The sequence below is a fragment of the Heterocephalus glaber genome, unplaced genomic scaffold (assembly GCF_053883595.1).
Source record: "Heterocephalus glaber isolate CG9 unplaced genomic scaffold, H.glaber_assembly_v1.0 deba00001532, whole genome shotgun sequence".
Lineage (NCBI taxonomy): Eukaryota > Metazoa > Chordata > Mammalia > Rodentia > Bathyergidae > Heterocephalus > Heterocephalus glaber.
The window spans coordinates 29,340,680-29,358,836 of record NW_028258330.1 but is presented as its reverse complement, the minus strand read 5'-3'; the positions used below and the strand labels follow the sequence as shown (position 1 = coordinate 29,358,836).

Genomic DNA, 18,157 nt, shown 5'->3' with positions numbered 1-18,157 from the left:
TCAGATGGTGGAACTCTCACAGCTGCGCAGAGTTTCCCCAAACATAAAGCCTTTCTCTGCACATGCATGAGTTCCTTCTCCCTCCAGATGGCCTCCATCCAGGGCTCTGGAAATCCTGGGCTGTGGACCAACCTCCCTTACTCAAGCTCTGTGTGATCGTGGATATGCCACTTTCCCTCTTGGGCCTCAGTTTCCTTAACTATAAAAGGGAAGGCTGGGATAGAGATGGGAACTTTGTAAGCTAATTGTATCAGATGATAGGGGAGCAAAGTTCTCAGGCAAGAGGTGGGGCTGTGGGAACACATGCAAGGCTGGGAGCCCATAGAAGTGAGCGCTCGCTTGGCCAAAACCCAGGGACCAAGAATGAGGCACAGCAGGGTGAGCCAGTGGAGGTGTGGCCAGGCTTCTCTCCAGCAACCACAAAGGTAGCTCATTGGGGACAGCAGAGGGCAGGGCCTTAGCTAGGCTTTAGCATCCTAGTGCAGGACTTCCCCTAAAAGTGACAACAGGGGTGGGCATGGTGGTGCACGCCTGTAATCCCAGCACTCAGAAGGCTAAGGCAGGAAGATCACCTCAAGTTCCTGACCAGCCTGGGTTATATAGTGAGTTCAACACCAGCCTGAATTATAGTGAGACCCTGTCTCAAAGGGGAGGGGGGCAACAGGACTTTTGGGGCTGCTCTCAGTTCCTCTGAGCACCTGCCCTCATCCTCACTGCCCTGACTAATGAGATCCGACAGAAAAGGACAGGAGCCCTGTATGTGGTGGGCTGGAGTTCCTCCATCTGGACTCACTCCCTACTCCTGGCATCTTGGCTGAGGCATTCACCTCTAGAGCCTCAGTTTCCTCTGCAAAGTGGGGTTAATCAGAGCTACTCTCACTGTGGGAATCCTAAGAAATGTGAATCATTTCTGGCTAAGTACCTGGCCTATCCAAGGTGCACACAAAATGGGAACTCTTACCATGAATAAGAATAACAATAATAAATATAGCAGCAACATCACCATTATCCTTATTAATACATGTTAGAGGCTACACTGCATTAAGAAAAGCGTTCTTGTCACAAGCACAGGTCATGTGGCCTTAGTGACAAGTGACCCCAACAGAGGCCCTGGAGTGAGCTGTCATTGAGTACTGTTGAAATACTCAATGTGTACAAGTTAAAGAAGAGGTGTATTTTGGCTCACAGTTCAGTCTGTGGTTGGCTGGCAACAAGGCAGAAACAGGATGGCATCGAAAAAGGTGCTCAGCTGATGGCAGTCAGGAAACAGGAGAGGAGAGGAGAGGAGGGGAGGGGAGGGGAGGGGAGGGGGGAGAGAGAGAGAGAGAAGCCAGGGAGGGAGATGCATCCTTCCAGGTCACGTCCCCAGTTGCTAACAGCACCCTCCATGATCTAATCACCTCCCAAAAGCCCTGCCTCTGAACACATGAGACTTTGGGGGATATTCTAGATCTAAACCATAACGAGGATTCTAACCCATGGAACTAACATTCACCTGTGTGCTCTGAACACCACAGTGAGGTGTGTTCAACCTCAGGACCAGCAGCACACTGGGGGGATCATTTTTTACATTGGGGGGCTGTCCTGTGCATTGTATGGTATTTAGGAGCATCCTTGGCCTCCAGGCACTTGATACCAACAGCTTCCCTCACCGCTGTCACAAGGCGTAAGTCTCCAGACAGTGCCTCCATTTGAAAGCACTGCTTTACAAGGATTAATTTATTTAATCCTCACAGCTGCTTCTGGTTCCTCCTCCTCCTCCTCCTCCTCCTCCTCCTCCTCCTCCTCCTCCTCTTCTTCTTCTTCTTCTTTTTATTATTATTATTATTATTATTATTATTATCATCCCATTTTGCAAATGAGAAAACAGAGGCATAGAAAGCTGAAGTACTTGTCCACAGAGAGTAATGGCAGGCCTGGACTTTGAACCTAGGAAGTCTCACCCTAAAGCCCATTCTTGTCATTTTCCCTATTCCTGGGACTCAAACCTGACACCAATAAACTAAAGCAGCAGAGGTTCATTTTGGCTTACATTTTTTGGAGTTTTCAGTCCATTGTCAGCTGGCTCCAGGGCAGAAGAGGCAATGGGAGAAAAGTGCTCGGGTCATGGCAGCCAGGAAGTGGAGAGAGAAGGGAGAGCCAAGGAGGGAGATACAGGGGCCAGGGATTTTGCTCAGTGGTGCTGCCGCTTGCCTTACAAGGAGGGAGATACATCCTTCCAGGTCACATCCCGAGTGCCCCACCTCTTCTGACCAGACCCGGACTCCTACAGCACCCCATAATCCAATCACCTTCCAGGAGCCCCACTTATGAACACATGAGGCCCTTGGGTGACATCTAGATATAAATCGTCACAATTGGGTTCTCAACCACTATGCAGTAAGTCCCTTGTGCAACCTATTTGCCCCAGTTGTGGCTTTTCTTTCCTTGGCTGGATGAAGCATGTGGCTGGAGAGGCACTGTCACCAGCCTGGACGCGCTCAACTCGGCCCTAGCATCTGGGACCCCTCTCTCCATCACAGTAGTCGCAGGCTGCTTGGGCTGCTAGTTGTTGGGGGTCTCCCTGAGTCTCCTAATGAGTGCTGGGAAACAATCCATTGCATTATGACGCACTGAGACAGGGCATGCTGAGAAACAACAGGCAGCCACACTTTGCCAGGGTTTGGGGAAGGTAAGAAACTGGGGATGCAGAGAAAGGAGACAAAATGTGGTGAGCTGATTGCCAGAGATGGCCACCATGGGGGAATGGCTGGATGTGCCTTTGGCACCTCGGCTAGATGAACTAACCCTCAGTCAACGTTAGACATTTGAACAGGAACAGGCGATTGCTGATTTAACTGCTGAGTTTGGGGGTAGTTAGAGTGCTTATGGCTGACACAGTTAGTATACAGAACTGCTGTGCAACTCAGGCAGGTGCCACAGGGTCAAGGAGCTCACTCTCTCCCCTTCACAAACAGGCCCATGTGCCACTAGCAGTGTGCACACACCACGTCTGCCATCCGCATCTCTAAGACCAGTGAAACGACTCATCACCCTTATGCAGTGCACAAACGAACACAGGTACTCAGCCACACTACCACCCAGGAAGCAATCCCTGTGGGGGCAGATAGGGGGCAGATGGGAATGAGATGTTATAAATGGCAAATCTTGCATTTACATTTTTTAGTATCATCTCAATTGAGCTTCTAAAATCCCCCTAAGTTAATGCTTTTCCTTTTAAGACAAAAAAGATTGGCTCATTCCAGCCTGTGTTGATCGTTTATTGAACTGTCAAGTGGTATGTGATGTTCTTTGCCTCTCTTCTACACAATAACCCTGTTGGCACTGCTCTCTGAGCCATGGAATTTACAGACATGGCTGTTTTGTGTTACAGACAGTAAGTACAAAGACATTTTGAAGTATAATCAAGCTCCCTCAGTCATGTTGGAGGCTGGCTATGGAGGTGGGGAAGGTGCAGCTATGGGTTTCCCTTCAACTGTTCAGGGTAGGCAAGAACCAGGCCCAGGGAGACACAGGCTGGCTTGTAGGGAACCAGGAAAGGGGACATTACTGGAATTCCTGCAGTGAGTCCTAGTCTCCTGTGAGCCATGACAGCACAAGGTGAATTAATTAATATATAGACAGAAATGAGACTTAGAGAAGAAGTTGAACTTTGGGCCTGATCAATGCTGCTCTAGGCAGCAAAGACAAAAGACCCGGAGCTTGCCACACCTTTATTTGTACATTAAGAGTATGAGTCAGGGGGCAGCAGTGATAATCCTAGAACAACGGGGAACTTATGCGATGAAGATCCTAGGTCACAAGGAACTTATGTGGATTTAGGAATTTGTCCCTTCCCAGAATGTCTTCAGCTGATGTAATCCTATCCTGGAGCATCACAGCATCACTGGACCATTGAGGGTTTAGCTGTGACCAGAGGTGAAAATGGAGTTATGTCTTGATATGCCATCGGTGGCTTATAGGCAGGAAAACTAGGTCTAATCATAATTTTAATTGTGAAATGATTTTTCTCCAAAATTATGTAGAATTGCTCCTGACACTGGCTGAGGAGCCATCTCCCAGGGTAGAGGCCAGGCCCAACAGAGTGTGGTACTCAGCCCCTCTTGGGCACTACAATCCCCCAGGCAGCACTGCCAAGTCCCAGTGCCCAGACAATGCCAGGACTGCATTGTTGATTATGCCCAAAACAGGCTGTAAGCAGTGCCGGTTGTAAAGAGTTAACCCCACAATTGGCCTTGTTTTAGTTTTTTTTCTTCAGCCTTGCATTGTACACTGAGCAGGAGACTGGAGCCTACTGCACAGGTTTCCAGTAAGGACTGGTGATATACAGTGTCCAGGAATGACCTGGGCATCAGCCAGAAGCTGCCTGGCCCTGCTAGCAGTGTCACAATGCCACTGGGATAAAGAGAATTGTGCAGAAGTGGGCAGGAACAGATGGGTCACATGGACATCCTCATACAGCACCTCTGGAGGGGGGTATACATGTTGGTGACAGCTGAGGGGATGAAACCACTGCCCTTGACCTCTGAGATGGCAGAAGTCCCCACTGTTCTATCAATCACTCTTTGAAATAGTATGCTGCCCCTGGTGAGTCTGATCATCATTTGAAAATGAGGAGGTTTCACTTTTTAAAACTCTCCATTTCTAATTTCCTTTAAGAAAAATAAGAAGACAGGATAATCCTGTGTCTCTGTCCCTAAGTGGCAGTGAGCTGAAGCTGAGTGATGGCTGCCCTGTTAAACAAGGCACTCAGTCCTGGGGCACTTTCTGGATATATTCTGAAAGTTTCTGGAAGTAGCTTGAGACTTGCCTTGGTCCCTTCTTCCAACAAGTCTTAAGCACTTGCTTGTCCCCTCCTGAGTCACTTGATTGGATTGTTCTCCATGTGCCAGGCAACAGATGACACTTGCTTGCCAATCCAGTAGAGCACTTGACATGTGCTTAGTATGAAAGAACTTCATACCCACTTAAAGAGACTATAAGATGGGCTGGGGATTTAACTCACCAACACAGGACTTGCCTGGCAAGCATGAGGTCCTGAGTTTGATCCCTGGTACCAAACAAATAAGAAAAAGAGACTATAAGAGGGTTCAGCCTTCCTAGAAAATCACCTCTCAGGACAAGTTTCAAAATTGTAAATATCTACATCTTTGGACTCAATGATTCCTATTCTGAGAATTTGTTATGAGGACAAAAGATAGATTTCTATGAACACTGCAGTATACTTAATAATACAACCAAGGTAGGGGTGGGGAGAAACCACCTAAAATTCCATCAATAGGAGAATAGGAGGCTAGTTAACAAAAAGTACCATTCAGTCACAACAGGAAATCGCATGCAGCTTTCAGACAGAATAAATTTAGATCTCTGTGTTTATCTAGAAAAAGATATTGTAAAGTGAGAAAGGTCATTTACAAAATAGTATACATAGTACAAGGCAATTTTGTATGTTAAATACAAATATATACAAGAAGTACAATTATAACATGAATTAGATCATAAATGTTTTATATATACATTGTATTGGTCAGCTTTCTGTCACTGTGACAAAATACCCAAGAAACTTAAAGGAGGAAAAGTTTATTTTGGTTCATGGTTTCAGAGGTTCTGGTCCATGGTCACCTGGCTCCATTACTTTTAGGCTTGTGATGAGGCAGAAATATCATGGCAGAAGGTTGCAGCACAGGAAAGCCCTCATAGCAGGCAAGAACCAGGGGGTGGGGGGAACCAAAGAGAGAAGAAGGGGCTAGGGATAAGATATACCTTTCCAAGGCATGCCCCTCATGACCTAATTCCTCTGAGGAAAGAATGGCCCCACCCCCTAATAAATAGCCCATTCATTGATAAAGTTAACATTTTCATGATCTCGCCTCTCTGAATATTGCTTCACTGGGAATCAAGCCTTCAAGGTAAGTCTTTGGGGAACATTTCATATTTAAATCATAACATATATATGTATAAAAATATTTATGAAGCATAATATTTTATAAGATGTGCACTGAGCTGCTCATAAATGACTGTTTTTGCAGGTTGGAGGTGGGAAGGGCAGGTAAATTTTCCTTGCTGTTTTTGCATCATTTTTTTGGTTTTTGTTTGTTGGTATTGGGGATTAAACTCAGGACCCTGTGCTTGTGAGGCAGGTGGCAGCACCACTGAGCTAAATCCCCAGCCTTAATTTTTTAATAATCATGAGTTGACGGAGCTGGGAGTGGTGGCTGAGTAATCCCAGCACTTGGGAAGCTGAGGCAGGAGGATCACAGCAAGTTCAAGGCCAGCCTGGACTATATCGTGAGTTCAAAGTCAGCCTGGACTTCCATAGCAAGATCCTGCTTCAAAACACCAAAAGGAAAAAAAGTGATAATCATGAATTGACAGAAAATAGATTTCTATTGGGGCATGGGGATAACAGGAATCTGCCAGAGCCATCTTGCTTGGACTGCATCCTTAGGGCTCCTCCCAAGGCCAAGATTGCAAGGCTTTAAGATTTGGCCACTATAGACTGTGAACTCTGTCCTGTTTTCCCAGATGGACACTGATGCTTGTCATCCCTGCTCAGACCTTTCTGATTGGCATTTAGTGCATCTTATCAAAGACAACCAACCAGTCCTGTGTGCTCCTCCCAGACCAGCCTGTAGACATCCCAGGACTGACAGAGCATTACGTCCTCACATGGATACAGTGAGCATTTCAACCACGGGCAAATATTTCGAGCATCTATGAAGAGCCAGCAGGCCTGTGCCCAGCACCCAAGGACTGCAGCTCCACTGGAATTTGTTGAATAAATAAATGACTCATGAGTGAGTGACTGGGAGGTGAACAGACTTAAGGTTGGGAGTCTTGACCCAGTGACTGTGAACTGAAACACAAGCCCTGGACATGGCAGGCACCAACTTTGTCCCAGGGGAGAAGTGTTCACATTTTTGAGTCAGTGACTCTCCTCTCAATAAACAAAAAGGAGAATAATGATATTATGATAAACTCATGAGTTCAATTTAAAGCATTTACTGTCATATAGTCAAAATAATTTTGACGGACAAAACTACTTGAGATACAACACACTTGAGGTACATGGTCTCTTTTTTTATTTTTATTTTTTTGAGACAGGGCCTCACTATGCAGTTCAGGTTGGTCTTGAAGTCACTGTGTAGCCCAAGCTGGCCTCAAATTCATGGTGATTTTCCTGCCTCAACCTCCTAAGTGCTGGGATCACAGGCATGCACCACCACACCCGGCTTAAGGGTATGTTTTAACTAATTTTTAAAATAAATATATGATAAAAATTAAGTTCAAGTAAATGTTTACAGAACCCACGAGTTTGAAAAACCAGTTCTCTAACTGAGCTTGTTGATTTGATTCACTGAAATTTCGGACTCTCTTAAATATCATTCATTTGTTCATTCAACTGGCAATTATTGCACACATTCAGTCAGCAAGGCACTCTTATAGTGAAATCAGTGTTAATAGCCTCAGGGATTACAAGGAAACAAGAGAGTAAGGGAAAGTGGGGAGTGGGGTCAGAGGAATTGATATAATAGGTAGAGGATAAAAAAAGTGATAGAGCACATAATGGCTTCCCAAAGATGTTCATGTCCTAATCTTCAGAATCTGTGAGTAGGCTAGAAGACAGAAGGAACTCTGCAGGTGTGATTGGCTTAAGGATCATGAGATGGAGGCACATCTCACATTACCTAGGTGGGCTCAATGGAATCTTATAAATAAAAGAGGGAGACAGGAGAGTCAGTGCCAGAGAAATGGCCATGGAAACAGAGATGAGAGAGAGAGAGAGAGAGAGAGAGAGAGAGAGAGAGAGAGAGAGAGACAGATATTACAGTCCTGGCTGTGAAGCTAGATGAGGGCCATGAGCCAAGGACCAGTAATAGCCTTCAGCAGCCAGAAAAGGCCAGGAACCAGATTCTCCTTTGGAGCCCCCAGAAGGAACCTGACACCTTGATTTTCCCAACATCCAGAACTATAATAAATCTGTGTTGTTTTAAGCCACTGAACCTGTAGCAGTTTGTTATAGCAGCAGCAGAAACTAATTCAGATTGGACAGATGGATGGATTGATGGACCAATGGACAGACAGATCAACAGGCAGGTAAGTAGATAAACAAGCATGTCTTCAACTTAAAATCACGTCTGAATAAAATTACAGGTCCCAAGTCAATTTTGCCTGGAGTGAGACACAACACTTGCTCCCCACCCCAAAGTCACTCAATGAACACACCTTATCAATGTAAAGTTCTCACTGAGGTTCTCTCATCCCAAGCCTACAAGTTCCTCTGATCTGGGAATTCTGCAGACTCCGTCGTCACAGGGTCAGGAGCCTCCTCTCTGAATCTGCTGTCTGGGTGCTGAACACATCTGATCTTCAGGTCCTTGGTGGCAAATGGGGGCTTGCTTGCCGCAGAGGTATTCTAAGCCAGAGCATTTGGGGGAGGCAGTTGGGCAGGCTCTGTCAAATTTCGATGTTCCATTTACATCCGTAGTTATTTATCTAGGAATGAATTTTTTCCATGTGACTCTCAAACATGTTCATTTGCAGTATTGCTTAGAATTGTTGAAAATTGAGACTGCCTTAAATGTTTGCTAGCCAGAGACTGGTGCAAATTGATCAAAGGACATATATAATGTAGGATCCTGGCAGGCCATTAAACTGAATGAGTTGGAACGTGAGAATGTATCCACGGCATTACTTAAGCAATAGAAGCATATGCACAGCTGGATCATATCTGTATAAAACTGTACAAGCTTAGCTTTAAAGATGTCAAAAAATCTTTCCAAAGCATATGTCAAACTTCAAACAGTAGTAAGTTCTCAGCAGTAGGCATATATTTTTGTGCTGTTTTTGAGTTTCTATAATAACCATATTGTGTTATGTTGTGATCATGGTGGGGAAAATGACTTTAAAAGTTTTGGTCTCAGTGTCAGTGGCATGCATAACAGAAAGGAGGGGTAACCTAGATCCCAGCCAAGGCAACCTCAGCTACATGGACCAACTAAGACTTCTGAATCCTGAACCCCAAATAAGACACCCCAAATACCTAACATTCTTTGCTTCCAGAGGAAAGGGAATAGCAGAGCCTGGGGCTCACTCACATCTCTAGGCATCTAAGAACAGTGGCCTTTGCAGGGGGCCAGAAGGGGGAGCTCATGGCTGTGCTGGGTTTGCAATTCCCTAAGACCATGGTATAAAGTAACCTCCACACCTTGCGAGCCAGAAGTCCTGGAACCAAGGGCTGGACTCAGAGTTACTGGTTCCTCAGCTGCATGGCGGAGCGGGGCGAAGACTAACTGAGATGACTCCTGCCAAACCTCCCTGCCTCCCCACAATGCCCGTACTTGCCTCCCAGGTATGCCCAGTGCTGGGCACAGTGCCATAGTCAGGGTGAGGCCAGAGACACCAGGATCAGCCCTTTCATCCCAGCAGCAAGAAGAATGCCAGGCTTTACCAGGGGCTGGCACCTGAGGCTCCCAAGTGAGCTGCCAGTGCTGCCTCCAGGGATGACTGAATCACAATGTGAGCAGGAGGAAGGGTGTAGGGCCCCCACAAACACCCTGCTCCAGATACCCACATAGTGGCCAACACCCAACCTCCTCTGGGGTGGAGTTGGCTCTGCCATGGCCACCTACAGGCAGGAAGGTGTGTGCATAGGCACAGACAGATACACACACCCGCGCGCGCGTGCGCACACACACACACACACACACACACACACACACCTGAACCTGCCACTCCTGAACTGTGAAGCAGAAATGGTTCCTTTAAAAAAAATTCATAAAATCTTTTTTTTTTTTTTTCAGGACCTTGTGCTTTGAGGCAGGCAGCAGAACCACTGAGCTAAATACCCGGCTCAAAACTCATGAAATCTTATTTGCAATACCCTTATTATTCCCTTCAGACATCCTGATTTTAAAAAACCAACCCAAACGAATAAGGTCCTCTGTGGGGTAGAGATAGTGACAGGAAAGAATCAGGCAGGAAGGTTTCAGGGATGCGCAAAGGGCAAGCCTTGGGGGCAGCTGGTGGAGGTCAAGAGAGCTGCTCCTCAGAGTAGCGGGTGTGGAGGTGCAGGAAGGCTTCCTGGGGCTCAGCATTTGGGCTGGAATGGGAAGGAGTCTGAGCAGGCTGAGGGAGGTTGGCGAGGGGGAGCTGGGAACCCTAACTCTGTAAAAGGGGGACTCAGCCATCAGTCAGCAGGAATTTATGGAGACCTACTTTGAAGAGCTACAGGACAGCTTCTTGGTGCAGGTGGCTTCTCAGCCAAGACAAGAATGGAAAGCTGAAAATCCAGTAGGACAGGAGTAGGAAGCAGGTTCCATAGTCAGAGGGTCCTGGGGATGTGTGGGAAACATTCTTCTTGGCAACCGGGCATGCATCCTACCCCGGATCTGCTACAGACCTTGAGTCCCTCCTCCCAGAACAGGACAGAGTATCACAGTCCTCTCCAGATTGTCCTGGCCCACCTGCCTGCCTCAGGGGCACCAGTGACTTCTTTGGCAGCATATTTGACTTTGAGAGGCCCCAAGTATTCTCAGGTCCATGGAGAGGCAAGATATGGTGCCTGAGGGGTTCTCACACACCTGCCTCCATGCACAGGGAGGGGTTCTCACACACCTGCCTCCATGCACAGGGAGGGGTTCTCACACACCTGCCTCCACACACAAGGGGTTCTTACACACCTGCTTTCATGCACACAGGGCTTGACACTCCCATGCTGGAGTGCACAGGAGAGGGAAGAGCCCCGCCAGAGCTAGGACAATGTGAGCAGGAAAACGGGCCATACAGGGTGATAATCCAGTGTTTAGCACCACAAGTCCATACTGATACAAACGAATGGACGAATGAATGAGTGAATAAACAGAGGGAACTTTTTGCAGAAGATTCCAACAACCGCTGCTGATGCTCTGCCCTTGCGGAGATGAAGCCTCACGCCCACCCTGCAACCAGGGCTTGTGCCCAGTGACTCTGCCCGGCAGAATGGCAGGGAGACAGCTGCCTCTTAGGTGACCCAGTTCAGGAACCCTGGAGCCCGAGCCTTGGAGAGGAAGTGGGAACAATCACTTCCCTTCCGTGGACCTCCCAAGACTCAACCTGTCAGGTCACGAGAAAACGTCAGACAAGTCCCAAGGGAGGGACAGAAAAGATAGCGGCCAGTACTCAGAGCCCTCAGGGTTATCAGAGACAAGGGAAGGAGCGTGCACCTGGGCAACGCACGCTTGGGGTTACAGCCCAACAGGACTTCATCCTGCTGCTGAAGCTGTTGGGGCTGGGAGAAGCCTGGGAAGCACAGGATCTGGGAACAGAGAAAAGGCTTTGGGAAAACAGGAAATCTGAACACAGTGTGCACTGCAATGACACATCAGTATTGGTTGGTTACTTGTGACAAACGTTAAGACAGCAGCAGGGAAATTGGGTATGGAGCCCTGAACTGGGTCCAGGAACAAAAAATGGCATTGTGAAAAAATGGGTGAAACCTAAATAAAGCCCAGAGTTTGGCGAACAGCAATGTCCTGATGCTAATCTCTTAGTTGTGACAAATGTGCCATGTGAAGTAAGATGTCAGCCATGGGGAAAGCGGCGAGAGGGACAGAGGAATTCCTGGACTAACCTCTTCTTCTCCCAGAAGAAAAGTTTTTTGAAGAAAAAATAAGCCTGGCATGGTGGCACACGCCTGTAAATCCCAGCACCAGGAGGGTGAGACAGGAGGATTACTGTGAGTTCAAGGCCACCCTGGGCTACACAGTGAGACTTTCTAAATAAATAAATAAAAATGAATAAATAAAATTAACTAAGTAAATGGAGAAAGAAAGAAAAAAATAAAAATACCTTCACAGATGGAACCATGGCATATACCAGGCAGCAAATCTTGGGCTAGCTTCTACATCTTTTCACTAAAGAAAAAGTTTATTAAAGAAAAAATATATATGTAATTTCAGAACTCTGGAAGGCTGAGGCAGGAGGATCATAAGTTCTAGCCCAGCCTGGGCAACTTAGCAAATTAGTGAGACCCTATCTCAAACAAAAAACAAAGGCCCTGGGTTCAATTCCCAGTAACACACACGTATAAAAGGAACACATTAGGAACTGTAATGGGTATTCTTTTTTTTTTTGATACTGGGGATCGAACTCAGGACCTTGTGCTTTCGAGGGAGGAGGCAGAACCACTGAGCTAAATCCCCGCCTCATGTAATGGGTATTCTTATTTTCCACTCAACACTCAGCTCTGTGTTGGCTCTTACTCAGTGGAAATTTTCCGGTAATACAGAGATGAAGTAGAAACTGAGGCCTTGCCCATTGTTCAGACAATGTATTACATTCTAGACTTACCCCACACGTGTGACATTTCTAAGTTTCTGACAAACATGGAGAATACCCTACACAGCGGCGACTCTCAGTACCGGCACAGTGGGGCTTTTCCCCAGTCCCTGTCACCCTGCAGGTCCCCTGAAGACCGCACATTGACCAGACATGGCTGGAACAATCACCTGCCACTTCCCCCAGGGAAGGCCCAAATTATTTCCAGTTTTCCCACACAAACACTGTGCTGGTCACTCCTACATGAGTGTGCAGGAGTGACTGGGGACAAATGGGGCTGTGAGGAGTGCCGGGGAAAATTAAAACATTGCCACCTTACCGGAAAATGTCCTCCTGTCATCTGAGCGCTAACTGGTGCCCACACTTTTCCTGAAGGCCCAGGGAACACACATCCCGACCCCTGGCTTCGCCTGTCTGATGATGTCACCCCTGGACCAAGGTGGTCGGGGGTGACATCACAGGGCAGGCCTTGGGGGACAGTCTGGACTCCTCATGGGTTTCGGCCTGTGGGAGAGGGCGGCACAGTGTTTCTCAGCTGGGGCAGCCATGGGGAGAGGTTAGGGGTCATTTTCAAAATGAGAACATGACCCCAGGGTTTTAGACTGGGGAAATGACAGTAAGAGCACTAGGTCACACGAAGCGTCCCTCTGCCATGTACTCATTCGTGCAGCAGACACTTGGGCTCCTTTACATACTGCTCGTTGTTCCTAGCACAGAACACGCAGGGAGTGACACACGGTCCCGATCTTTGGGACTTCCCATGGCAGGGGAGGGAGGGGGTGGTAAATAAAATACCGGTTGGGGGCCAGAGCGTGTTAATCAGGGCAAGCACCCCGACATGCACTGCAGAGACTACCAAGCCGCAGAGCAGCCTTGGGCCCCGAGTGGCCTGAGGGCAACGCCTGTATCCTCTGCTGAGACTCAGTCCTCCTCTGCAGCCACACCTCCCTTCTCTCCGTCCCAAGATTCTCCTGCACCTGCTGTCCCCTAAGTCTCCCAACAAGAGGTCGCTTCATCAGTGGCAGCTCGCATGTCCTCAGAGTGGCCTCCCTGGCCCTGGAGTTACCAGGCCCCGCTGGCCCTTCTGTCCCCCTCCTGGAGTAGCAGTCACACACGCCAGAGTCAGACACCACGGTCACATTGCCAGTGATGTGGGAATGGAAGTAGAGTGTGTACTTGAGGGTCAAGGTGGCCTAATAGGGGCCTCTACCCCTGTGCCTCTGGTGGGATGGGGCTGTTCAGGGCACCCTGGAAACCATGGTCCCCACATAGCAACATGGGGCAGGGCCAGTGGCTCCCTCCCCATCAGGGACACATGCATAGACAGAGGTGAGGCTGGCACCCATGGCTCACCCCCACCCAGCTCTCATCTCAAAAGTCACCCCAAAGCAGTCATTCTTTGTCACATCAACCACTTTTTTGTGTGACAGTGTGTCGTGTGGGGGGGTACTAGGGAGTGAACCCAGAGCTTTGCACTGAGCTACATCCCTGGCCCTTTTTATTTTTTCAGATAAGGTCTCCCTAAGTCCCCAGGCTGCCCTCAAAAGTGTTCTCCTCCTCCCTCAGCCTCCTGAGTAGCTGAAATTACAGGCACACCCCATCGTGCCTAGCACAGGACTCAGTTCTATGCATATTTTAAAAAATCTTGTGCACATTTCTAAATATCATTTGAGTTTCTTGCCCAATGAGAACATGAACTCTTGGTGGGCAGGAATGGCGCCTGGCATCAGCAGAAAGAGTAAACCCAGCCCACACGCCTCAAAGTCCTTCTCCCCAAGCAGGGTGGAAGTCCATCTCCATGGTCTGTGGCTTCTCCGAGGCCTCGTGCGGTAGGGGTAGGGATAATTCTAGGTTGATCTAGACATGAGCCAAGGAAGGAACACTGACTGCAGCCTGCCATGTGCTGGTGTGGCCCTCAGCCCCTGCTGGGCTCCAGCTTCAAGTGTGGGTCCCACGCTGAAGGCCAAAGGCCGGCCTGCTGCCTCTCCAGGGAGTTTGGCCAGGGACCCACCCTCCTCCTTCCTCAGAACCCTGCTCTACCCTAGGGCCAGTGAGCTCTGGCGGGAGGCAAATGGTCCTCAAGGAAGTTGCAGAGAAACACTGAAGGCAGTGCCCCTTCACCCCACTCTTCCCCTGCCTCCTGCTGTGTGGAGGAAGGAAAATGTGAAACTGCTCTTCACATTATTTATTTTGCTGTTCTGTTCTAAGTTGCAAAATTAAAATTTTTTTTGGAGACAGGGTCTCACTATGTAGCTCAGGCTGGCCTCGAACTTGAAGCACTCCTTCTGCCTCAGCCTCCCGAGTGCTGGGATTACAGACATGTGTCACCACACGCAGCTCTTTTGAGATTTTAACTGCCACCCTCCAAAATGCTCTGCCTGGTGACATTCAGACCACCACGTGAGCCCGGTAGGAAACCCAGCACTGCAACCAGGCCTGCCTCACGCATACTTCACATACAGAGTCACACTGGCTATGACACGGAGGCCCCCATGTGCCAAGGCTGCACCACCCCTCGAGTGCCCATACATGGACAGGAAGCACGGCCCTGGCCATGCTCTGTGAGGTCCTGGCCACTTCGACCTCACAATGTCCTGCATCTATAAGAGGCCCAGGGCTCGGCCCTGCCTCACAGCCCACGAAGTTCCACCTCCTCACAGGTAGGCTGGTTCAGCTGAGGTGGTGCCCCTGCTCTGAGCCAATTCCAGGCCAAGTTCTCCTCGAACCACGGCCAGATACAGATGCTGCTGCAGCCCAAGCTGGAGCAGATGCCACTGTAGACGCAGCGGTAGACGCAGCCATAGACGAAGGTGGAGATGCCATCACAGTTGGAGACAAAGTAAGAGAGGGTCCAGCCTGGGCTGGGGCTAGGCTCCGTGGGGCCACGACGCCCTCTCAAAATCTTTTGTGCTCTTAGGGTGCTGCCGCCGCAGGTACACCCGGAGGTGCAGAAGACGCTAACTGCAGAAGAGCAAGTCCACCGTACTCCTGGTGAAGACTTTGCCAGACCTCAAGATCGTCTTGCCACCTCTCACACTGCCACCTTGCACTGAAACAGGAGCCTGTTAAGGAACAATGCCGCTTGTTGATAAATGTTAAACTCATCCCACTCATGCCTTTGTCCTTGATGGCTCGGGGAGAGGGCTGGCCTGGAGGCAGAAGGGCTTGGGGATGTGGCACAGAAAGGATGCTGGGAAGGGGGCCATGAGAGTGACAATTGTCATAAGGGATCCTGTCCAAAACTCAGTGACACGACATGAGGAACACTTGCTCCCAAACTACCTACCTCTCCGACCCCTAGAGCTGGGTCATCACATTTGAGGGCCACTGTCCTTCCACCCTGTTCTGAGGTTGGCAGCTGGCAATGAGCCACACAGGAAGATGCTGTAAGGATCAGAGGGCCATCAGGGCTTCCTTACCCCAAGGGTATCTGGGGGTCCCCAGAGCCAGTTAAACATCTGCCAGTCCCCAAAGTGTCACACAAGTTTAATTCGAAGCTGAAATCTCGACAGTTCCTTTGGTTATACAGGGAACAAGACAGTCACCATTAGAATTATGAATTCAAGGTTTTCCTTCATTCAGCAGCCCTCATTTGTGTCCCCATTGGAGAGCAGTGGTAACTTGGCCAGGCAGCAGGGGAGCTGCCCTGCCCGCTCAGTCCTCAAGTGGCTGCAGGAGGTTAAGCGCTGTCCCCAAGACATGAACTCACCTATCAGAGCTGCCCGAACCAACACCCTTCCCGCAGGATGCTGCACACGATGGAAGCAGATGCAAGAAATCCTACTAGGACTCTGGGCTAACGGGCCCAGTCATGGCCTACGAAGCTCAGGCTTGACACAGACCCTGTGTCACGGTCACGTCCCAGCACTGGAGCAAGCCACGGGTTTTATCAGTGATCCACCAGAGCCACAGGACCAGTTCCTAAAAGGGATCAGGCCCAGCAACACCTGGGAACTCTGACTTCTGCTCATGGGGCCCCACTGAGCACCAGGCCTTCGGTCCTCAGCAGCCCCTAGAGGCAGGTGTCAGCAGGCCGTGTCCCCAAGGTGAGCGCTGGCCCCCGCGGAGGCTTGAGCTAAACCTGGCTTCGCCTGGACTCTTGGGACCTCACACACTCCAGCAAGGCAAGGAGGAGCAAGACAGCAGGTGGCAGGGGGGCAGGCAGACCCCCCAGGTGGACTTTTTGGGGATTTGCTTTTCTTGTATTTTGACCATATCTCTAGACACGGAGATGTGAACCTAGCTGGGCATTCGTATTTTTACCAATTGCCTGAGGGGAGACTGAGCCCCTTATAAAGTTTCTTTGTCCTGGAAGGCAGCAGCATTTAAATTCAGGAAAGGCAGTGTCACCCTTCACTCCTGCGAGGCCCCAGGACTAAGCCTCCTTCCTCTCCTATGACCACTTTGACAAATCATCACACACTCCGAAGTTTACACCAACACGAGTTTATGACACAGTTCTGCAGGTCAGAAGTCCAAACAGGTCTAATGGGGCTACAAATCAAGGTGTCTCAGGGCTCTGGGGCAGAACCTGTTTTTTGGCCTCTCCAGCATCTAGAGCGCAGTCGACCATGACACAACACCAAGGAAGTGAGGAAGCTTCTAGAATGACCTATAATTTCCCACCACTCAGTAGGATGAGGATTGGGTGTAGGTAAAAAGCAGCTTCTTCCTCATGACTGGGGATGCATTTCACAGGCAGGGCCAGGGCCTCTGTGCCAGGACTGCTGCCCCTGGCCTGTGCTGCCCTCACAAGAGGGTACTGGGCAGAGTGGGGATAATCGTGGAATGGGCTGCCAGGTCAAAGAGGGGCGGGGCCCCTTTATATATGAGCTCTGAGTGCCCCACCAACCAGACCAATCAACAGCAAGAGCAGGTGGGCAAGCTGCAGCCCTTCTTCCCAGGTCACCTGCAGCCTCAGCCCGGAGCTGCCCCTCTCCACAGCTCCTGGCACAATGGTCCGCTGCTGCATGAGGAGCCCCAGGGAGTGCCCGCTCCAGGCGCACAGCCCGGAGTCTGGTAAGGGCCAGGAGCAGGAGTGGGGGCTGAGCCCAGAGCACGCGGAGGCCTATGGGAGGACATACAGAGGCTGCCACTGCAGGCTTAGGTGCTGTTCTCAAAAGAGGCTATACCAGGTCCACAGACGGCGGCACCCATCTTGCCAAAGGTGCAGGAGACACACCTGTAGGAGGTGACATCACCAAGGTCTGCCCCAACCCTGCCCCACCAGCCCCAGGCCCTTTGCACCTGTGCTGAATGAAACACAGCAGGGCACAGAGGGCTGGCCTGGAGGTGGAAGGGCTCAGGGACCAGGTAGGCAGTGGGATTGGAGGGGACGCTGGGGTTGGACAAGGCTAAACTCCACCCTGCAGCCCAAGCAGAATCCTGGGGTCCCTTGGCCCATGAACGTTCCTGGGGCCAGTCCGCCTGCACCAGGTACCCATGCGCACCCTGCCACCCAGTCTCAGATGGCTGCTCTCTCCCCTCCACCTTGGTGTAGAGGCGGCGGGCTGGGCCGACTGGGAGCAGACCCTGGCTCAGCTGTGCCCTCCCAAGGTGGCGATCTCCTCCTCTCTGCAGCTGAGGAAGGGTGAGCTGGCTGCCCACCTGGCCCTGCCCTCCCCTTCACCCTGCTCTGGTGGCACGCTGAGGCCAGGGTCCTCGCCAGGAGCAGGGACAGCAGGCAGAGCCAGCAGGTGAGTGGAGCTTTGCCATGGCTGGGAGGAAGGGTGACCGATTCCTCAGTGACAGCGACTCCAGAATCAGGGGTGTCCAAGGCTGGGCACCTCAAGGGTCCCGCCCTTGCCCGTTCCTTCAGCAGTGCTCCATCAAGCACCTG

At 50.0% G+C, this 18,157-nt stretch overlaps 1 protein-coding gene and 1 long non-coding RNA gene across 2 annotated transcripts; both read left to right on the top strand.

Annotated features, from left to right (window-relative positions):
- Nucleotides 1–1,788: 1,788 nt before the first annotated feature.
- LOC147824734 (uncharacterized) lies at nt 1,789–11,503 on the top strand. The gene is made up of 2 exons (XR_015442034.1): nt 1,789–8,411; nt 9,804–11,503. It is a non-coding gene; the product is annotated as an uncharacterized LOC147824734 (long non-coding RNA).
- A 604-nt stretch (nt 11,504–12,107) lies between these two features.
- Nucleotides 12,108–17,770, top strand: Prm2 (protamine 2). The gene is made up of 2 exons (XM_087188985.1): nt 12,108–15,157; nt 15,236–17,770. The coding sequence occupies exon 2, from the start codon at nt 17,274–17,276 to the stop codon at nt 17,511–17,513; it is 240 nt and encodes a 79-aa protein (XP_087045111.1). The 5' UTR covers nt 12,108–15,157; nt 15,236–17,273; the 3' UTR covers nt 17,514–17,770.
- Nucleotides 17,771–18,157: the final 387 nt, after the last annotated feature.

What these genes read in the sequence shown, in the direction of transcription:
- Prm2 (XM_087188985.1), top strand. Translation starts at nt 17,274, where the DNA reads ATGGTCCGCTGCTGCATGAGGAGCCCCAGGGAGTGCCCGCTCCAGGCG.